Genomic DNA, 17,818 nt, shown 5'->3' on the forward strand with positions numbered 1-17,818 from the left:
ATCTGTCGCGAGTTTAACATTTTTTCCCCACCTCAAAAAGTGCACAGCGCCGCTAAAGAAGTTTGAAAATACAACACTACTACAATGACGAATATTAGTAGTAAGGTTTATTCGGGTAATTCCGAAAATCATTGTAAAATCACTCATATTCCGTTGTAGTAAGAGTCAGCTTTCGGAATTATCCGCCACTATTCGTTCATTCGGAAATACCCGAATACACCTTATTCATAAGAAGAGTGATTGTCACAATAATTCCATGCCAGAGGTAAATATTGTTATTATTTACTCGCCTCTGGTTATATATTATCCCAACACATACACTCTATTGACTACTACCATGCTTATAAAATAAAATAAAGAGTGCCAATATAACGCTAAAAATAATGTTACTTTGCAATTAAATTGAAAAGTATCAATATTATTCTCGCCTGCGTTGAAACGCGCTTAACTTTGCCGGCGCTCGCGTACCGAGCGCCAACGCCATCTATCGAGTGTTATTTCATGAAATCGGTGAACGCTCTAAGGAATAAGGCCTCTTATTGATAAAATCTTCACGTCGTCAATCACTAAAATGTGATTATTGATTTATCCGTACTCTAACGGTCTACTGCTGTCAACCGGCAACACCGATCAAAAGGTTATTCATCATTGGCCAAGCAAGCGTCAAACGCATCGGTGTTGCCAGTTTACACTTGTAAAATTGTAATATGTTATAAAAAAGCGGCCAAGTGCGAGTCGGACTCGCCCATGAAGGGTTCCGTATTTAGGGGATTTATGACATATTAAAAAAAAACTACTTACTAGATCTCGTTCAAACCAATTTTCGGTGGAAGTTTGCATGGTAATGTACATCATATATTTTTTGTAGTTTTATCATTCTCTTATTTTAGAAGTTACAGGGGGGGGGGGACACATTTTACTAATTTGGAAGCGTCTCTCGCGCAAACTATTCACTTAAAAAAAAATTATATTAGAAACCTCAATATCATTTTTGAAGACCTATCCATAGATACCCCACACCATAGAGAAAAAAATACATAGAGTGCTCACTCCATACATCAGTTCAGACTATTAATTTCAGTGTCTACATCTAGCATCGAGTAGCGGAACTATCAGTACTGCTACTTGACAATAGATGTAGCACCGACCGGAAAGTCTTATCTCAACGGCATAAGACTTTCCGGTCGGTGGTGACATCTATTGTCAAGTAGCAGTACTGATAGTTCCGCTACTCGATGCTAGATGCTAATAGTCTTTTTGGTACTAAAACTGATGTATGGAGTGAGAACTCTATGTATTTTTTTCTCTATGTCCACACGTATGGTTTTCATGAAAAAAAAATTTGAGATTCAGTTCTAAGTATGGGGAACCCCCAGAATTTATTGTTTTTTTTTTCTATTTTTGTATGAAAATCTTAATGCGGTTCACAGAATACATCTACTTACCAAGTTTCAAAAGTAGAGTTCTTATAGTTTCGGAAAAAAGTGGCTGTGACATACGGACGGACAGACAGACAGACAGACAGACAGACAGACAGACATGACGAATCCATAAGGGTTCCGTTTTTTGCCATTTGGCTACGGAACCCTAAAAACACATACTTAAATCTATATCTATTAAAATTATACTGCATAAGTGAGTCTAGAGCGTAGAGGCCGACCACGTTAATTTTTCATGCCAACTATGCCAAGTACTACGTCAAGTATGCTCCTGTGGAATATGTATTGTCATTGTCACTGCCAAAGTTAGTAAAGTTAGCGTTGTCGGAGTCGGTTTAACGTGACATTGAAAATGTAACAGTTATTCCAAGTAGGAGAGTAGATATGATATTTCGGTGAGATCCTGCGGCACGGACTCGTGGTAGCAGACGTACAGCTCGCGCGGCTCGGGCTCACTGAATATGCGCCTGAGGATAACAAAAATGTTAAATAAAACAAATTAATTAAAATTATTATAATTTGCCTAGATCTAGTGAATGTGCCGTGAGTGCAGGCAAGTTTATTTCAGATTGCGCGCCTAATTAGCGTAATTCCTATAGGAGAGGTATTATCAATCATCACCATCATTCCACGCAGAAGAAGTTGCGGGCAGTATAAGTAATAGTAGGTACTAGACTACGGTACAGTAAGGACACTTCCTATAAAGCCGAAGTTTGACAGCGATTCAGGCCGCGTAGCCAACGTGCCAATCGCTTACGCTCCGTAGCGATCGAACGGCAACTGTCACTGTCGCACTAATATGGAAGAGAGAGAGACACAAAGCGTTTCGTTGTCGAAGCGATAGCAATTGTCAACTTGGCTAGGCCGGCAGGGTCGAATCATGATATCCGTTTCTAACTTATAGCACTATCCCTTTCGGCTATTTAGGGTTGTCAAAATTCGAGTCATTATCTTATCTGTGGTCGTGCACGCAAAGGGACATCAAGTTGTGTCAACCCTAATAATTGCTCGGAGCATTGCTCAGCCGAACGGAGCCGAATTTGCCCGAAGGGAGAAGTGTTTCCCCATTCAATCAACACGGGCTTCCGATCCAACACGTCGGAAGAGATAGGCCCAAGCGATATCTTGACATTAAAATCATTCTGCCATTTTTCGCGGGGGGGAACGTGCACACAGTCGCACTTCTCACACACTTACATACAAAATCCAATCTGTAATGACGACACAAATACATAGGAAATGACACCCTACACAGACAAATCTTGCACACCTCGGTCTGTTTTTGTGTACGGACGAATCACAAGTGTCACAACACGCACACTATCACATTTTCGTCAAAGAATTTTATTGTTTTCTGAGAGATGAGAAGTCGGATTTGTCACTCGACCGATTCGCAATTTGTACTCGGCGAGCAAAATCGATAAATCCAGCAATTACATGAGACTAAAATATAATAATTGTGTTTTAATGTAATTAAACGTATGACATGTAAAAAAATATTACATGTGAAATGACTGTAACACCTTCTTTTTGTAAATTTGATGTCCCCAACCTCTTTTTACAACAAAAAAGCGGCCAAGCGCGAGTCGGACTCGCCCATGAAGGGTTCCGTACCTATTTAGGGGATTTATTTAAATAAAACTACTTACTAGATCTCATTCAAACCAATTTTCGGTGGAAGTTTACATGGTAATGTACATCATATATTTTTTTTAGTTTTATCATTCTCTTATTTTAGGAGTTACAGGGGGGGGGGGACACATTTTACCACTTTGGAAGTGTCTCTCGCGCAAACTATTCAGTTTAGAAAAAAATGATATTAGAAACCTCAATATCACTTTTGAAGACCTATTTATAGATACCCCACACGTATGGGTTAGATGAAAAATTTTTTTTTGAGTTTCAGTTCCTAAGTATAGGGAACCCCCAAAATGTATTGTTTTTTTCTATTTTTGTGTGAAAATCTTAATGCGGTTCACAGAATACATCTACTTACCAAGTTTCAACAGTATATATAGTTCTTATAGTTTCGGGAAAAAAGTGTCTGTGACATACGGACGGACAGACAAACAGACAGACAGACATGACGAATCCATAAGGGTTTCGTTTTTTGCCATTTGGCTACGGAACCCTAAAAACCAAGCAATTAGGCATTTTTTCTGCTGCTGTGTTCACTCGCGCGTCTGGACTCGGTCTAGTTAAAAATCCGAGCACAACTAGTTTTATTACCCGCGCTAGATCAGTTGATCTTGTACCTAGGCAGAGGGGAAATAGTGCGAATCCGCATCCCTTCCGTGTTGATCGAAGGTTTCCCCACTGGTTGCGGGCAGAAGCTAGTGTAATAGTTATTTGTACAACAAGAGATCAAAGTTTGATATTTCTTCGAGTGCTTATTTTGAGTCCCGTGCAAGCGAAAGATTCTATAATAGATTCACGAGCGTAGCGAGTAATAACTTTGATCTCGTGTAGTACACAACATTTTTCACCTCAGCAGTGAGAACATATTAGAGAACCCGAAAAATGTATTCCTTCTTCATCACTTACCTCTATTCACTCATGTTTTCTTAAGATATACCAACAATTAAATTTTCACCTCAGCAGCTCGAACAAGGGTACTTTGCTACTTAAAAACAGTGAGCAAAATCGCATTTTGCTCACTCAGTGAGCAAAATCGGATTATGCTCATTTTGTCTCACTCAGTGAGCAAAATGCGATTTTGCTCACTGTTTTTAAGTAGCAAAGTACCCTTGTTCGAGCTGCTGAGGCGAAAAATATATTTACCCGACAACCCAGAAGTGAAAGGGCTCGTTCTTGATCCCGCACTGGTGCAGCGCGGCGCGCGGCGCGCGGAACAGCATCGCGTACTCCTTCACGGCCACCAGCACCTTGTTCGGGTTCGCAGGCGTGTAGTTTCTTTATACTATGTAGTGATAAGTATGGATTATATGTATTATATATATTTACCCGACAACCCAGAAGTGAAAGGGCTCGTTCTTGATCCCGCACTGGTGCAGCGCGGCGCACGGCGCGCGGAACAGCATCGCGTACTCCTTCACGGCCACCAGCACCTTGTTCGGGTTCGCAGGCGTGTAGTTTCTTTATACTATGTAGTGATAAGTATGGATTATATGTATTATATATATTTACCCGACAACCCAGAAGTGAAAGGGCTCGTTCTTGATCCCGCACTGGTGCAGCGCGGCGCGCGGCGCGCGGAACAACATCGAGTACTCCTTCACGGCCACCAGCACCTTGTTCGGGTTCGCAGGCGTGTAGTTTCTTTATACTATGTAGTGATAAGTATGGATTATATGTATTATATATATTTACCCGACAACCCAGAAGTGAAAGGGCTCGTTCTTGATCCCGCACTGGTGCAGCGCGGCGCGCGGCGCGCGGAACAGCATCGCGTACTCCTTCACGGCCACCAGCACCTTATTCGGGTTCGCAGGCGTGTAGTTTCTTTTGAAGCTGGCAAATAAGGTTTTTGTATGTGTACATGGAAATATATAGATAGATATACTTGGTCAACCAGATCTTGACAGTAGAAAAAGGCGGCAAATTTGAAAAATGTAGGCGCGAAGGGATATCGTCCCATAGAAAATTTGAATTTCGCGCCTTTTTTTACTGACAAGATTTGATTGACCAACTATAGATAGAATACTCTTTATTGGCACACCTCGGTAAAAAATAACAAAAGAAAAGAACAATTGATTAAATGTAGAGCCAGACAACAGGCGGTCTTATCGCTAAAGAACGATCTCTTCCAGACAACCTTTGGGTAGCGGAAACAGAGAAATAATCGAAAAAGTAGGTGTTGCAAGAAACATCATGGAGCCTACGTTTACACACACAATCACATTACATAAACATACATATAAATATATATAAAATAGACCGGAATATAGCTAAATATGACAGCAGCAACTCAGCCACACAGTAACAATAACTATGTAGGTATGAACAATACAAACACTACGGGAAAGATAAATAATACTCAATACTCAATATCTTTATTGCAAATAAGGAAGTCCATGCAGTAGTGGATACACAGTATCAGACCAATTTAAACAATTTAAATGTTCTTTAAGTAGTTGTTCTTACTGAAATATACTTGGTCAGGCAAATCTTGCTAGAAAAAGGCGGTAAATTTTAAAAATCGCTGGTTACCAAGACTAACACTATACGTTTGAATTGTTCGAAAATCGCGTGTCATTTATATCTTATCTGTGGAACTGTTTTGCTTACATTTCATCGTTGTTCGATGTACATTGCTGCTTTTGGTTCGTTTCCTAGGGATACCACACTTTAGTTTGCTGTACATTGCTACGTATTGACATATCCAGCTTGACAGACTATAAAACTGAAGTTCAGAATTAGATTATTGAGCACAGAATAAGTTTTCCAGACAGAACGGACACGTTTTGTCCCGCGAGTCTTGGCCCCAATGGCCTTACCCTTTGGCGCCAAGTTGTATATGTCACCGTAAAATTGTAAACACTCGTCATATTATAATCTCACTAGTTACATTATAAACTGACGGTGGGGAGATTATAATCTAACCTAACCTAACCTACGTTAGATTATAAACTAACGGGTTCACAATATATACAGATTGACAGAATTCTCAGCTCGTAAAGTCCAAAATACACCGGCATTTTCAACTTTCCGTCATCGCGTTGCTAATCGAACTCAAATTCTGTCATACTGTAGACAATCTGAGGCCGCGGGGTGACGTATTTTATTATTTACTAGCGACCCGCCCGGCTTCGCACGGGTTAACAAATTATACATCAACCTTCCTCTTGAATCACTCTATCTATTAAAAACCGCATCAAAATCCGTTGCGTAGTTTTAAAGATCTAAGCATACATAGGGACAGACAGCGGGAAACGACTTTGTTCTATACTACGAGTATGTATAAAAATGTTTGTGTGTGTAATGTAAGTAATGTTTTTTTTTTAGTAAAGGTGAGGTTCGTTATAGTACATTACTGCAGACGCCGGGAAAGAAGGGCTTGCCGGGTGAGCAGGTATAGCCGGCCGACCGTAGGGAGGCCGGATAGTGATACGAAGCCGGCAAGACCTTTTCACGGCTAGGCATGTATAGTGCTTTTCTCAAACATGCAATGAAATAAAAAAATACACCACTCAAAAAAACAAATTTATAATCTTTATAATAAAAATCCAACTTCACAACAAAAGTTTTTTAATTTTTCTTCCAATCACGCCATAATTGTTTTTTTTTTTTACGGAAGTCATCCGTATTTCACGTGTGTAGTGTTCGAATAGACCTTATTAGGGCCATTATACACAATCTGATAATAAGAATCTCAATTTCTATAAATAAAATAAATGCAGAGGATTTTAAATATTGTCTATGGTCTCTGGTGACTTACGTATAGACAAAATTTTAAATTTATTAATCTACACATTGAATCATACAGATTCGTATTCTTAATATCAGTACGTTCGTGTATAACAGGCGTTAACACGGATATTTTGGTCCGATAACCATTCATTCACCAAAAATATAAAAAAAAAATATTTAATTCGGCTGTTTAGTCTGTTCATGGACACAGACCCCATGTTTACATTAGAATTTAAAAAAAAATTACTTCCCGGCCTAGGCCTTCAATTTCGTATGAAATTCCTTTACAGTTCTCTGGAGTTGCTCCGCCCTAAACGTGATACTTCGAAGCCTGATATAACGCCCGGAGCGACGACATTTCATTGCATGTTTGAGAAAAATTACTTACCGCACACTATGTTGCAACAGCTCATGTATCTTTTTACTGGCCGAGCGAAAAGTCCGTACAATGTGCGTGTACAGCGCATTGTTGGCTTGTATCTCTATACTTTTCACTGGAGCTATTAGGATGCCCTTAGCGGACTCTAACTGTAGGAAATGGAATAGCACGTTTTCGTCGCCAGCCGTTATTCTGAAAATAAAGTTATAACTTTGAGATCTAAATGTAAAGAGATCTTACCAGTTAAGCGGTTTGTGGTTATAGTCGGGAGTGTAGGTCCTAAAATACGGCGTTGCGTGAACAAGAGATTTCCTTTGGCAGGATTGGTCCTTAGAACCCAAGGACGGATTTAACCCTTAAATACATGATTTTTTCGTTTTGCCCGAAATTAATATATATATCACATAATTGTTTGCCGTTTCTAGGAAAAATAGTAAAAAAAAATATATCATCGATTTTCACTGGGAAATCAGTGTTAAAAGTTGCATAGTCTAAATCATATTTTTGGAAATATATAGCTATTAGTAAGGGGTATAGGAAAAATCTTAACTGCCAACAGAAAGGTACACTATTTGTGATGTTCCTATGATAAAATTTGTAAATATAAAATAATTACAAACCCCGAAAAATCTGCCCAAAATCACATACTAAAAATCATCAACTTCCAGGTTTTTCCAAGTTTTCCGACATTTCGTCTATAAACAAATGTAACTTTTATAAATTAAAATACTGCGTAAATTTATGTAATAATTCGGAAAATTTATTAGTTTTACTATTGAAATAATATACAAGAACAAATAGAATTTGTTTAATAATGCATAACATTTGATGTTTATGTTGTGTGTATAAATCACTATGCATTTAAGGGTTAAGAAGTGGAGCCACCAAAATTTCTGAAGTAAAATTTTATCTTGTTATCTATATTATTTAAGCTACTAGGCCAACTTTGGTATCGTTTTCGTATAAATCGGGGATGACGAATTCATTTATGATATCATAATATTAATAATACCATGCCGTAGTAAAAACACATTCAATATGAAGAAAAAAAAGTTTTTTAAAATTCCTCTTCATGCTTAAACTGCTGAACCAATTTAGTTGAAATTTGGTTTGGTATATAGATGATTTGAGTCCCAGGGAAGAACATAGGATACTTTTAATCTCAAAAATAATGCCTTAAGGGTGTGAAAATTTGTATGGGGATTCAAAAACCGCTGAACCGATTTAGATAAAATTTGGTATAGAGTTTGAGTCCCGGGGAAGAACATAGAATAGTTTTTATCCCAAAAAAATGCCTTAAAAATGAAAGGGATTAAGGCCGATCTGTGTATAGTCCCCAAATGTTGATTTATTCATTGATAGCTTACCTATGAACAGTGACGTGATCAATTTCATTGAGCAAGGATTTCCTAATGTCAGAAGCATCAATACTGCCGCTAGCTCTACTGCCCTCCTGAAAACCAAATATTTAATTGTTTAAGAGTTTAATACTACTCTCCAATAGGTTTAGGTTCTAATATCATAGAAATTTTCACCTTATCCCAGTGTATTAAGATGAAACATATACCCATATTTAAATGATCTTGACTGTAGGTATTATACTGGCCCTGACCGGCAATCATGGTCGCATTTTTATCACCTGTCATGCTATGCGTCACTTTCGCACTTACATATTTGTTAGAACGTAACAGCCATGGTGACAAATGATAAAGAACCGGTCATATTAGCCCTGATGATGGTATTTTTAAAATGTGTTATGATGAATAAATGAGTATGTATACCTGTCTGTCCCAATCAGAATCAGAGCCCGAGGAATCCCGTCGGTTCCTTTCTCGGTCGGCCCTTCGTCCTTGTATGCGTTCTTCGCTCTTTTCACTGAAACAAAAAAAAATAACTATTATTTCAAGGTTCCGCTGGTTCCGTAATCAAAATGGCAATAACTGTTAAATTAAAAACCGGCCAAGTGCGAGTCAGACTCGCGCACGGAGGGTTCCGCACCATCAACAAAAAATAGAGCAAAACAAGCAAAAAACACAAGCAAAAAAAACGGTCACCCATCCAAGTACTGACCCCGCCCGACGTTGCTCAACTTCGGTCAAAAATCACGTTTGTTGTATGGGAGCCCCACTTAAATCTTTATTTTATTCTGTTTTTAGTATTTGTTGTTATAGCGGCAACAGAAATACATCATCTGTGAAAATTTCAACTGTCTAGCTATCACGGTTCGTGAGATACAGCCTGGTGACAGACGGACGGACGGACGGACAGCGGAGTCTTAGTAATAGGGTCCCGTTTTTACCCTTTGGGTACGGAACCCTAAAAAAAGTTAAAAACTCCCTACGCTATATGCCCAAGAAATCTATTTTATGCCAAAAATGCTTTACATCATTTTGGAAAAGTGCTGATACTCTGCAAACTCCTGGATCGATTTCTATCAAACATAGCTTAGAACCACCGCAGGCCAACTCACTTTCGTGTAAAAAAACCGCATCGAAATCGGTTCATCCGTTGGAGAGCTACGATGCCACAGACATACAGAAATGGCGTCAAACACATAACACCCCTCTTTTGAGTCTGACATCCAAGTTGCTCGTGGGCCGTGGCGTTTCCCATTATACCACTGGGAGTACAGGCTGTGCTGGCTGCCATAGTTCACGGAGTCGCTGGAGACGTTTATCTGCTCCGTGGAGTTGTGACGACGGTCTTTTGGACTAGTATATTACCTATTGCTCTTCAAACTGTTGGTGTCCTCAGAATAGCTGACGTCCAAGTTGCTGGCGTGGCGTTTCCCGTTGTACCACGGGGAGTACAGGCTGTGGTGGCTGCCATAGTTCACGGAGTCGCTGGAGACGTTTATCTGCTCCGTGGAGTTGTGACGTCGACGGTCTTTTGGGAGCTTGAGAGTTGAGGGCTTTAGAGTGCCGTCGGATTTTTGATCTGAAAATAAAACACTACTATCAAAGAGAATAGAATATAGAGAGTTACTGTCATGGACGTCATGGTAAATTATGATATGAAGCCACAGTATATTTACTGCCATCTTTCGACAGAAGATTAAAACTGTTAGAATGCCTTATGACTTGGATCCTTATTATTTCACTGATATGTGTTAATTTGTTAAATATCAAAAATTAACGCGATCTAAAGCTGTATTCAAATCATTTTAACACCTTGCGTGTATGCCTATTGCCTGTAGAATGAATAGAATGATAATTTATGAGGATAAGCGTTATATTACTTACTTATCTTCTTCCCTGCTTGGTCAAGCGCTCCGGTGAGCATTCTAGTTGCGGCTGTGTATTGGACCGTAGCCATGTAGAGAGGTACTTATTCAGCCCCACGTCGTATAGGAGTTCTATACAGCTCTCGCACTCTACGTAGAAGTGTGATGCCTATTGCCTGATGATTAGTTTATGAGGATATGTTATGTTACTTACTCATCTTCTTCCCCTGCTTGGTCAAGCGCTCCGGTGAGCATTCTAGTTGCGGTTGTGTATTGGACCGTAGCCACGTAGAGGGGTACTTGTCCAGCCCCACGTCGTATAGGAGTTCTATACAGCTCTCGCACTCTTCTAAGTAGAAGGGACATGCCTATTGCCTGATGAATAGTTTATGAGGATAAGCGTTATGTTACTTACTTATCTTTTTCCTCTGCTTGGTCAAGCGCTCCGGTGAGCATTCTAGTTGCGGTTGTGTATTGGACCGTAGCCACGTAGAGAGGTACTTGTCCAGCCCCACGTCGTATAGGAGTTCTATACAGCTCTCGCACTCTTCTACGTACTGATGAATAGTCTATGAGGATAAGCGTGATGTTACTTACTTATCTTCTTCCCCTGCTTGGTCAAGCGCTCCGGTGAGCATTCTAGTTGCGGTTGTGTATTGGACCGTAGCCACGTAGAGAGGTACTTATCCAGCCCCACGTCGTATAGGAGTTCTATACAGCTCTCGCACTCTTCTAAGTAGAAGGGACATGCCTATTGCCTGATGAATAGTTTATGAGGATAAGTGTTATGTTACTTACTTATCTTTTTCCCCTGCTTGGTCAAGCGCTCCGGTGAGCATTCTAGTTGCGGTTGTGTATTGGACCGTAGCCACGTAGAGAGGTACTTGTCCAGCCCTACGTCGTATAGGAGTTCTATACAGCTCTCGCACTCCACGTAGAAGGGTGATGCCTATTGCCTGATGAATAGTGGATACGCGTTATGTTATTTACTTATTTTCTTTCCCTGCTTGGTCAAGCGCTCCGGTGAGCATTCTAGTTGCGGTTGTGTATTGGACCGTAGCCACGTAGAGAGGTATTTGTCCAGCCCCACGTCATATAGGAGTTCTATACAGCTCTCGCACTCTTCTACGTACTGATGAATAGTCTATGAGGATAAGCGTGATGTTACTTACTTATCTTTTTCCCCTGCTTGGTCAAGCGCTCTGGTGAGCATTCTAGTTGCGGTTGTGTATTGGACCGTAGCCACGTAGAGAGGTACTTATCCAGCCCCACGTCGTATAGGAGTTCTATACAGCTCTCGCACTCTTCTACGTAGAATGGTGATGGCGGGGTGATGCCTATTGCCTATTAAAAAAAATTAGCTATATGATATGTCGATGTACCTACATAACTTTAGTTAGCTAAACTACATATATTGTAATTTTAACATAAGCAGGTAACTATTTAGGAAGCGTGTGACAGTAGGTATATTTTCAATATTTAGGCATACTTTGCGAATTTAACCAGGAGTTCATTATTTTCCCCGATTGAAATAAATACATTTTGTAAGGCAATTGCGCCTAAGAAGACTCATCGTTTATTTTTCTTGCTAATTATAATATGACCTTGTAGTAATATGTCCACTATTTAGTAAACACCTGCTGCCACCACATTTGCTCAACGGGGCCTTTTTAGGCGCATGTACCTTACGATATACTATTTATCTCGCCAAGTAGGTACTCTGCATCGTTTATAAAAATCTTAGTTTTGAAATAGTCAATAAGGGAGTTTAAAAATCTATTAAAATTTAAAATCTACTTTGAAATAACTTAAGACTTTAGAAACAACTAAGAGAAAGTATGAGTAGGACATTAAATAACTTACATCTTCAGTACATCCTCCAGCCTCCATCAGCGTGGCCAGAATGAAGTGTCCCTTTCCGGCCACTAGTAGAAACCAGCGCCCATCTGGAATTCTAACACATATTGCCATTAGGGTTGCCATTACAAAAAAACCGGCCAAGTGCGAGTTGGACTCGCGCACGAAGGGTTCCGTAATATCGAGCAAAAACGGCAAAAAAAACACGTTTGTTGTATGGGAGCCCCACTTAAATATTAATTTTATTCTGTTTTGTATTTTTTATTATAGCAGCAACAGAAATATATCATCTCTGAAAATTTCAACTGTCTAGCTATCATGGTTCATGAGATACAGCCTGGTGTCAGGTAGACGGACAGTGGATAAGTCTTTGTAATAGGGTCAGGTATTTACCCTTTCGGTACCTACGGAACCCTAAAAAAGGTAACGCGATTCACAATTCCATTCCGTATGTTTATCTGAAGATAAATCACAGGAACATACGATTAAATGGTGATTTGCTTTACTCTTGGAGTGGTATACCCATTATCATTACTTCACTACATAGTATAAAACAAAGTCGCTTCCCGCTATCTGCCTAAGATCTGTAATGCTTAGATCTTTAAAACTACGCAACCGATTTTGATGCGGTTTAATAGATAGAGTGAAGAGGAAGGTTTATGTATAATTTGTTAACCCTCGCTAAGCCGGGGCGGGTCGCTAGTACACATATAAAAAAGAAACGGCAAAGTGAAACGCCTGGCCAGGCCCTTAGGTCAAAAAGTTTGAAGACTCCTGAGATAACAAACTCAATTAAACATACCTATATTCATTGCTATCATTCTTGTTCCGCTTTCGATGTTCATGTATATAAACCTCCTTCCAAATTACCAGTTTCTCCAATTCCTTTTCCACGCTCAATTTCAAAATACCGTTGAGTTTCAAAAATGCGTTGATTTCGAACAAATCTTCATCTTGTACGTGGGAACTTAGTAGATGTCCAGAGTAATATAAACATGTTCCAATCACCGTGTACAGCCTTTGAAAGTTTTCAATGTCGTCAGTCTAAAAAAAAGTATAAAACCTTATTACCTTTCCATTCGTGAACCTTATTCCAACGACGTAAGGTCCATCAATGCTCAGTTCGGTGTTGCATTAATACATACCCATTCTCTGTAATCTGCCGCTTGTAACTCCGTCATAGCGTCATCCACTTGTATCCTTACTTCTAGAGGCAGCGTTATACAATGCGCTGCCAAAACATCCTCCAAATACAACCCGTTACTCCTATCCGTATCCTTATCCATATTACTAAACAATAAACTGATAAATATGCGAGAAAACAAACTATCCAGCTTATCAACATTGTTAGGTTTAGTAAAACAAGTCTTTAAAGAACCGTAAAGAAATTCCAAAGTCCTTGTTATCTGAATGATTACTCGCTTAGCAGCGAATAAGTCAACTTCTTTATTCGGAAATGCGACTAATAATAAATCACTATAATGTGACATGTAGGCAATATTTATTAAAGTACTGTTATGTAATACTGTAGAAGTTATAGGCTGGCTTGTACCTAGTGATTTTGGAGCTAAATGATTTAAAGTTACATACGCTCCTCTGGTATTATAAAGAAAGTTTTGATTAAATGGTCTCGGGTAGCAATATAGGACTCCCTTGTCATCATTGCTATGGTATTCAATGTCGTTACAGCATATGTATAAGACAGAACAGTTAGAGTCTTTCAGTAATTGTGTAAGAGAATTCTCCGGAGCTTGTTTTGTTGTAAGAAGCTTTTCTATATCAAATAAGGCCCCTTCGGCTGCTTGGAACTGAAGTTTTGGATTATCATAATCATCAGCGACTACTTGAAGAATGCTGTTTATATTGTACGAATTAACATCAATATTATTTATTTTTTGCAAATAATATCCTTTTTTTACTTTCTGAGAATATATAGCCCGGGCTTCGGGAAGGAAGTCAGCCACAATGAGATTCTTTCCGTTTGAGTTTTCTAGACTGATGCCAAACATTTTTTCTATTTGACAATTCTTATCGCTGTTGAACATCATGTTTTTGCTGACCTGGAAGCAAAAAAGTATAGTTGTTACGGCCTGGCCACGACATTGCGCGATTGGCTTCGGCTAAGGCGACATCCATAGGTTGGAGCGAGTCACAGTGATCGGACCTTACTTTCCCACCTATGGTTGTCGCCTTAGCCAAAGCCAGTCGCTCAATGTCGTGGCCAGGCCCTTATAATATAATTTCCACCATAGTTGGCAGTCCTTAACTTTCTGCCTCACACAGCTAAACTGTGGAATGAACTGTCGCCTGCGGTGTATCCGGACCGATACAACCTTCAACAAAAGAGTGTATTACCATCTTACAGGCCGGCAACTGGCAACACACACTGGTTTTGCGGCTATCTTAAATATTACATATATCGTTGTCTACATTATCTACATACCCACAACACAAGCCTTATTGAGCTTACTGTGGGACTTAGTCAATTTGTGTGCTAATGACCTATAATATTTATTATTTAATATGAAAAAGATGGCTAATTTAAAAATATTTTCAAAATACCTGTGTAGGGACTGCGTCCTACATTCGCCCAAGCTTAGATGATATTAAATAAATAATTAAATAAATTAAATTTTAGCTTTTCCCGTTATACGCAATGTGCATAGCATTTGTAACGGTAACTTTGTTTATTTATTGCCGTTAGGAATAAGCTTGTAAAAGTATTGTAAAATGCATTTCCTTTTCCTTGTCGGCACTGACTCTTTGTCTGTCCATCTTTGTTTTATTTCTTTGTCGTGTCCGAATAACTATTGTTAACTTAAGTAATAAACTAATTTGTAGCCAGCGTGAGAAACGCTAGGACCCGGCATGCGCAAACCGTTATCGGTCCTGTACCGCTATCCCGATGAGCCTGATGCTTACCTGCAAAGTTATGGTCATCGGAATCGCGGGGAGTCAGAGATAGTTCTAAGTTAGACGTCAACTCGTCGAGTTGTCTCGTACCTTTATTATCACAGGTCGAGTTTGATTTTATATCGCTCCCTACCAGGGATGTTGCGGATGCCGATTTTTTGACATCCGCGGATGCGGATGCGGATGCGGATTTTTAAAGTCTCACATCCGCGGATGCGGATGCGGATGTCAAGATAGTACCATAAAAAACGTCAAATATTACATTTTAGTAATTTTTATTTCAAAAAATCGGCCAAGTGCGAGTCGGACTTGCGTTCCAAGGGTTCCGTACATTAAGTCCCACTCACGCTTGACTGCTCACTTCTAATAGGTTTTTTGGTTAATGACTAAATTACCTAGCAGTCTAGCACTTACGCCGATGCTAAGACGTTCCTGTACCGACCTGTTCCACATCCGCATCCGCATTAAATCCGCATCGATTTTATGCGGATGCGGATGCGGATGTTGAAAATAATGCGGAAGTTCCGCGGTTGCGGATGCGGATGCGGATATTCGCAACATCCCTGCTCCCTAGTACTACTAGTTAAATATTTTAATTTCTGTTAGTTTAGTTTTTGAGTAGTGTTAAATAGTATTATTTTAGTATTTTTTCGTGTTATTTTTCCGGAGTCTACACTTTTATTTACAATAATCCCAACACCTTAGTATGCATACCAAACCCCGCTGCCAAACCTGTATAACAATCTTGTTATCCTCGAGAGATGTTTTCTTGAGAATACCGGAAAGCGCCCCGGCTCCCTGGTCATCTGCTTTCTTTCGCCCAAATACATCCAGCTGTTTCGGTTTGTGACTTTTTAGTACTCTGAATATTCTGCCTGAAATTATATAAACTCAAATAAGTAAAATAAGTATGTATGTATGTAAACACTTTATTGTACATAAGACAGGTTAAGATAATGTACAATGTACAATGTATAAGTAATCTGATTTGCTGAAGATTGATATCCAAGTCATCCAACTATGACTTATATTAACATTTTTGTACAAGAATCCACAATTTGGCTATGTGCATAACTGCATCGCTTCATAGCCATAAGCAGGGGTCGGACAAAAAGTGCGGATGACGTCAAACCACTTATAGGATGATTTCAAATAGTATTTTTGATTTTCATAAATAATTATCACTTATCATTTATCAACCTCTTTATTAAACGATATCGCCACTTGAAATGAGTAAGTACGTTTTTGACTGACACATTGTCAATCAGATGAACAATAAATTGACTTCGTTATTGTTTAGCTATTGTATCTTCACGATTATATTTAGCTAAAATTTATATTTACTAATGTATAAGAAAACGCTCTAAAATGTCATCTTTACTCGAATATTGTGGCAAGTTTCGTGAAATTTATTTTATTCACTACATCACCCTACCACCTGTATTATTAATTCCATGGATTTATTTACGATTATTTTGTTACTTCATTAATACTACTTTATTACTACATGTCACACGGAAGTTTAAATACAAACTCAAACATCATCCTGTGTGCAAGATTACGTCATTTTTACGTCATCCGCACTTTTTGTCCGACCCCTGGCCATAAGTTATTTCACATTGTAAGACAAAAATCATCAAGTATGTGTTCATAGTACTTGGTTATATTATGTTCACTTAATTACCTTGAAATTTCAGATTTTTCACACACACACACACACACACTCGAATAAAGATTTTATAAACTTGTATTCACCTTTAGTTGACCGTCTTGTAGACGTTCTCTTAAAGTTATTTCTTCTTTTAAATGCTTCACAGTTTTCCAGAAGCGGGGCCTTAGAATCGTCCACAGCATCATTGTAGGCTTTAACTTTAATGTAAACAAGCTCCCCATCTTCGCCAACATCCGAGTCCCATTCAGGAACAGAACTTAAATTAATGCAATACATTTCAATAATTTATAACTATTTTTATCATCTACGCGGTGCGAGAACTCGGTCGGCTGAGTTAAGTTTAAGTTTAACCTTTGTCCGCAATATTCAATGTAATGTAGTAGAACCATGCGAGTAAGTATGCGAGCTGTCTAAATGAGCCCTATTATCTGTGAACATCTATGGAACTTATTTTTGCATAGCTTAATAGTTTAAACTTTAAAGGCAGTGGTGGTTATAGGAATACCTGTCGGAATCAGAATATTTGGAATCATCTGAAGAAGTCCAGTCGTTGTCCGAATCACACGGGCTATCGTAATTTAATTTTGTCTTATAGTTATTCATTTTACCGAAATGCTTAATTTACTTTTTAAGATTATAATTAGAAAACAACTAATAGGTGGCGTATTAAAATTAACATGATTTGTAAAAGCATTACGAAAATTTGCAATTAATTAAAGCTATTAACATTCTTTATTAGTTTTAATTTATAGTTTCACAAAGTAAATAAACCAAATTCCAACAAACTGCAAACAAAATTTGACAGCACTTTGACATTTATCGGCTTGCCTCTTCTACACTATTCAAGACACTGGTAAAAACGATAAACCTCATCATAGACCTAGATTGAAATTTGATCAAAGAAGATTATTTTCTCCAATATGCTCGGAAATGTTCACCTTATTGTAGCAAAAATCTTTGTCTTA

General features: G+C 38.8%; 1 protein-coding gene across 1 annotated transcript; it reads right to left on the minus strand.

Moving 5' to 3' along the window:
• Positions 1 to 1,800: 1,800 nt before the first annotated feature.
• On the minus strand, positions 1,801 to 17,494 carry LOC134651476 (protein inturned). Its single transcript, XM_063506588.1, has 14 exons — positions 17,359 to 17,494; positions 16,937 to 17,109; positions 15,914 to 16,056; positions 13,414 to 14,328; positions 13,071 to 13,312; positions 12,275 to 12,365; positions 11,584 to 11,755; positions 11,009 to 11,015; positions 9,912 to 10,142; positions 8,970 to 9,063; positions 8,556 to 8,641; positions 7,198 to 7,380; positions 4,770 to 4,910; positions 1,801 to 1,906 (listed from the first exon to the last, which is right to left on the minus strand). The coding sequence occupies exons 1-14, from the start codon at positions 17,454 to 17,456 to the stop codon at positions 1,801 to 1,803; spliced, it is 2,682 nt and encodes an 893-aa protein (XP_063362658.1). The 5' UTR covers positions 17,457 to 17,494.
• Between the last annotated feature and the right edge of the window lie 324 nt (positions 17,495 to 17,818).

Source organism: Cydia amplana, chromosome 10 (genome assembly GCF_948474715.1).
Source record: "Cydia amplana chromosome 10, ilCydAmpl1.1, whole genome shotgun sequence".
NCBI lineage: Eukaryota > Metazoa > Arthropoda > Insecta > Lepidoptera > Tortricidae > Cydia > Cydia amplana.

Bases quoted from the DNA above. Each gene is read 5' to 3' on its own strand.
- LOC134651476 (XM_063506588.1), bottom strand. From the start codon at position 17,456: ATGAATAACTATAAGACAAAATTAAATTACGATAGCCCGTGTGATTCG. The intron at 14,329-15,913 runs GTTTGGCAGCGG...TTTTGCTTCCAG, and splicing joins ATAACAAGATTGTTATACAG to GTCAGCAAAAACATGATGTT. The intron at 8,642-8,969 runs GTATACATACTC...TTTGGTTTTCAG, and splicing joins ATTCTGATTGGGACAGACAG to GAGGGCAGTAGAGCTAGCGG.